The 5433-nt window shown below is 45.4% G+C and overlaps 1 protein-coding gene across 1 annotated transcript; it reads left to right on the forward strand.

Moving 5' to 3' along the window:
• Positions 1-3140: 3140 nt before the first annotated feature.
• Positions 3141-5055, forward strand: LOC127766803 (dolabradiene monooxygenase-like). Its single transcript, XM_052291951.1, has 2 exons — positions 3141-4166; positions 4374-5055. The coding sequence occupies exons 1-2, from the start codon at positions 3249-3251 to the stop codon at positions 4992-4994; spliced, it is 1539 nt and encodes a 512-aa protein (XP_052147911.1). The 5' UTR covers positions 3141-3248; the 3' UTR covers positions 4995-5055.
• Positions 5056-5433: the final 378 nt, after the last annotated feature.

Genomic DNA, 5433 nt, shown 5'->3' on the forward strand with positions numbered 1-5433 from the left:
CGGGATATGTACTCCGGTCGGGTTAGATCTCCTCACAGCCGAAGTCGTCGAGTAGCTTATTGTTGAAAAATCCATCTCTTAAACCCATCTCGTCGAAACCTTGAAGCACGAAATCCTCTACCTGGCGCATCACTGTCGATGTTTGATGTCGCGATTCCGGTATTTGCACAGTATGGAAATACGCGAGACTAAGGTAAAAGAGACAGAGACGAGGATTTTTATACAGGTTCGGGCCCCTGAATTGTCAGGTAATAACCCTACATCCTATTGGCCGAAGCCGGTCATTGCTCTTATTCATCATAATCACACCAGTACAATATTTGGAGTAGCCTATCTAACTGTTGTCGACATGGCGGTCTGAAGGTCTGACTCGTAGTCGACAATGGGGTAGTCTTCCTCCTCGAATCCGTGCCCGGCGAGATCAGAGATAGCGCTTTCGTCTCTCCTGACAGTATCCGGAGACACCGTAGGGGACTAACCGTGCTTATCCCTGAAGTCGATATCCGACGTCTTGTCTTGGCGTATGTTGGCTTGTATGTTGTGGCTTCTGTTGTTCCGTGTCTTCTATGGTGGGTGTCCCCTTTCCTCCTAGGGGGTCTTGTATTTATACCCATAGGTGTCCCCTTGTCCAAGTAGAACTAGGGAAACCAATATGGATACAATCCGAGTAGTCCTTGTCGTTTCCATGTAGAACTCTAGCCATCCTTCCTTATGCGAAACTCCTCCTATATCCGAAGGTTGTATCCATATAAGACATGGTATGTGGTGAGTCCTGTCGAGATTTAGTCAACTACTATTAGGTATTAGTTATGTGGTATCCATAACCCTGACAGTTATAGCAATGAATTTGTTGTGCGATACAATATTTATGTCAAAAATTATTTTTAGGTAATGAAATAAAAATATGTATTTATTTTATTTTTTAAAAAGTCATAAAAATATAAGGAGTATTCATACAAATATAGAACTAGGAATGCTCACGATATTTTTATTATGAATGCTCCCGATTAAAAAATCTACTGTCATATTAAATTTCAAATAAAAATTTTAATGTATTACATTTGTTTCATTTTCAAAATTTGTCAAAATTTTCCACACTAATTATTTAGTCTCATTAGTTACATAAAATACACATACTGTGGACTCAGATAAAATTTTCAATCGTTTTTCAAGCTTATATTCAAACCTAAATCATCAAGGGCATTAAAAATATTTGTCACTAAACTTAATAGTGAAATGAAGGAAAATGTAACAGAGGGGTATGGAAGATATATCAAGTTAAAATTTTAGGGGTATGATACAACCTATTATCTCTCTTCCCTATCCTCCGTAGCTCCTCTCAGATATGATACAACCTGTTATCTCTCCCTTCCCTATGCTCCTTGGTTTTCTTCTCTAAGAGCAAGGTCAATATAGTATATAATAGTACTAGCCTATTGTTAGCAAACGGTACCGCCACTGAGGACGGGCGAGCTGGATTTTTCACATTTTGGTCCTTTTGAAAAACTTATTTCGCAAATAGACCCCTAGAAAAACTTATCCCAAAAATGGTCCTTTTTGGGGCGCCAGAGTGGCTGGCGCCGTTGTTCAACAGGACGACGCCAGCCTCTTTGGCGTCGTTCCCCTGCCGATGTGGCGGGGCGATGCTGAGGTGGCTAGGGGGAGTGCGCCAGAGTGGCTGGCGCCCCCCCCCGAAATTTTTTATTTTTGTTTTATTTGTTTGCTATTTTTTTCACGCTTAGGGACACACAAGAACCAACCATAGAAAAATTGAACTCAAATGGACGTAATATGTGACATGTAGAATTTTTCCTCTCCTCTCCTCTCTCCGAACTAGTGCAGAGGAGAGATGTGCAACTTTTTTATTTTTATTTTATTTTTTTGATATTTTTTTCACACTTAGGAACTCACAGGAACCAATCATGTAAAAAATAAACTCAAACCGACGAAACATGTGGCATGTAGAATTTTCCAAAGCTCCACCGAAAAACTTCTCTCCTCGAAAACACAATCTTGCAAGCGGAATTTGGAGGTTTTAATATCGCCGAACCCGGCAAAGCGGGGAGAATCGAATGTAACTTTTTCTGTAGATGTCCGTGCATATATTATTTGCCTGATTCCGAGTCCGTATGAGAAAGTTACGCCTATTTTAATAGATGACATATTTTGTCCGTTTCGGTAGAGTTTTGAAAAATTCTACATGTCACATATTTTGTCCGTTTGAGTTTATTTTCTATACGGTTGGTTCCTATGTTCTCCTAAGTGTGAAAAAAATATCAAAAAAATGAAATAAAAATAAAAAAATTACATCTCTATGTACTGTTTAACTTATATATGTCATTTCATGTGGTTATATTTTGAATTAGATTAAGTAATTTCATATAGTGGTAGAGTGCATTATATTTAACATGCTGATCAAAGAGTTTTACTAAAGGAGTTATGGTCTAATTTTAGTGAAGGTGCAAAGTAGACTAAGTGGTATACTAGATATTTTCAGACTTAGCTAAGTGGTAGTTCGAGTTTAAATTTTTTTTGTGGTTGGTTGTATCGTGATCCTGAGTGTGAAAAAACATCTGAAAAAATAAAATAAAAATGACACCCTTGCAACTCTATACAGAGAAACAGGAATGGAGGCGGCGGCGCCAGCCATGCTGGCGCCCTCCTCCCTAGGGCGGCGCCATCATGGCTGGCGCCCTCCTCCTGCCACGTCGGTTCGTGTGCGCCACGGTGGCAGGAGGACGGCGCCAGAGAGGCTGGCGCCGTCCCGTTGGATGACGGCGCCAGCCACTCTGGCGCCCAAAAAGAACCATTTCTGGGATAAGTTTTTTTAGGGATCTATTTGTGAAATAAATTTTTTAAAAGGACCAAAATGTGAAAAATCCAGGACGGGCGAGACCCCAACGGATCAGCCACCCCCCGTGCCTCCGCCAGAGCCTCCGCTTCCGCCGCCGATCTAGAGCGAGATATTTTATACATGGGTGCAGTTACCGTTGTGTATAGAATACGGTGGGGTCCATCGTATACAATCATTTTTGTTTTTCCACCGATTTTGGCGCACATGTCTCGATGATCCCATGGACGGCAGCGATAAGGGTGCCAATAGCAAACGGTTCCCACTTTCTATTTCTATATACAATCTCGTGGCGGAAGACAAGCCAAGCCAAGCCCGTCTTGCTCACACAGCCACACCTTGCTAGCTACTACTCTTCCCGTGGTTAGGTACGGTAGCGAAAGAAAAAGAGTCGCAAATGGAGATGACCCTGCCATTGCTCGGCGCCGCCGTCCTCGCCGCGTTCCTGCTCTTCTTCCTCGTCAAGAACAACCACTGCTGCTCGTCGCCGCAGGCAGAGAAGCGGCTGCAGTTGCCGCCGGGGCCGTGGCGGCTGCCGCTCGTCGGGAGCCTTCACCACGTCCTGCTGTCGCGCCACAGCGACCTGCCCCACCGGGCGCTGCGCGAGCTCGCCGGGAGGTACGGCGCGCTCATGCTGCTCCGGTTCGGCGCCGTGCCGACGCTCGTCGTGTCGTCGGCGGAGGCGGCCAGGGAGGTGCTCAAGACGCACGACGCGTGTTTTGCCAGCCGCTACCTCACGCCGACCCTGGCCGTCTTCACCCGCGGCGGCCGGGACATCATGTTCTCCCCCTACGGCGACCTGTGGCGCCAGCTCCGGAGGATCTGCGTGCTCGAGCTCTTCAGCGCGCGCCGCGTACAGTCACTGCGCCACGTGCACGAGGACGAGGCGCGCCGCCTCGTCCGCGCCGTCGCCGACGAGTGCGCCATGGGAAGCGGCGGCGGAGCCGTGGTCCCCATCGGCGACATGATATCCCGCATGGTGAACGACTCCGTCGTGCGCTCCGCCATCGGGGGCAGGTGCGCGCGGCGCGACGAGTTCCTCCGCGAGCTCGAGGTCATCGTCAGGCTAATCGGCGGGTTCAACCTGGCCGACCTGTACCCGTCGTCGTCGCTGGCGCGCTGGCTCAGCCGCGCGCTCCGGGAGACCGAACGGTGCAACCGGAGCGTGCGCGCCATCATAGACGACATCATCCGCGAGCGCGCTGCAGGCAGGGACGACGGCGAGGACGACCTCCTCGGCGTCCTGCTCATGCTGCAGAAGAACGGCGGCGTGCAGTGTCCCCTCACCACCGACATGATCGCCACCGTCATCATGGTAACCCCAATTAAGAAGCCGATAAATCCCTGATGCTTATTACTAAACATTTTTAACATGAAAAGGTTACCAACTCACCACACTAAAATGAAATCACTATGTATGTTCGCTTTTCACTACAGTGTTCTATCTTTTTTTTTAACTTTCGTCGTTTTCAGAATTTAGAATTGAAAAACTTACAAACTACAAATTGCTTATGAATCTCAGGAAATATTTTCGGCCGGGAGTGAGACCGCATCAACAACGCTTGAGTGGGCAATGTCGGAGCTAGTGAGAAGCCCACGAGTCATGAAGAAGGCCCAAACAGAGGTGAGAAAACTATTCGAGGGACAAGACAAGCTAACGGAGGACGGCATGAGCAAGCTAAGCTATCTTCATCTGGTTATACGGGAAACACTTCGCCTACATGCGCCAGGCCCGTTCCTTCTTCCTCGAGAATGTCGTGAGCAGTGCAATATCATGGGCTATGACATACCTAAAGGAACTAGAGTGCTTGTGAATGCTTGGGCTATAGCAAGAGATACTAGGTATTGGGAGGATCCTGAGGTTTTTAAACCAGAGAGATTCAACTCGGATCTCGTTGATTTCAAGGGTAATAATTTCGAGTATATCCCTTTTGGCTCTGGTAGGAGGATATGCCCTGGGATAACACTTGGGCTAACTAGTATGGAGTTTGTGCTTGCAAGTTTGCTTTACCATTTTGATTGGGAGCTCCCAGGTAGCAAGAGGTCTGAAGAGATTGATATGTCAGAAGCATTCGGAATCACTGTACGCAGGAAATCGAAGCTTGTGTTGCACGCTACGCCACGTATTTCGTATTTGCATTAACAGTGAACGATGCTTTCACACGTATATATATACGATGCAAGTTATATTTTGCAGGATTGTATATTGAAATTCTTAAGGCTTCTTAGGATAATGCTATTTAATTATAGATGGAGAAACCACTCCCATCTGGTCAAAACATCTTTCACTTTCATGTATTGTCAAATGGACTAGTTTTAAGTTTCGAAGATATATACTTCCTCCATTCCAAAATGTTTAACGCCGTTGATTTTTTTTAAAAATGTTTGACCGTTCGTCTTATTAAAAAAATAAGTAATTATTAATTCTTTTCATATCATTTGATTTATTATTAAATATACTATTATGTATACATATAGTTTTACATATTTCACAAAATTTTTTGAATAAGACGAACGGTCAAACATGTTTAGAAAAGTCAACGGCGTCAAACATTTAGGGAAGGAGGGAGTATATACAGTGT

The sequence above is a fragment of the Oryza glaberrima genome, chromosome 3 (assembly GCF_000147395.1).
Source record: "Oryza glaberrima chromosome 3, OglaRS2, whole genome shotgun sequence".
In the NCBI taxonomy this organism is placed as follows: Eukaryota; Viridiplantae; Streptophyta; class Magnoliopsida; order Poales; family Poaceae; genus Oryza; species Oryza glaberrima.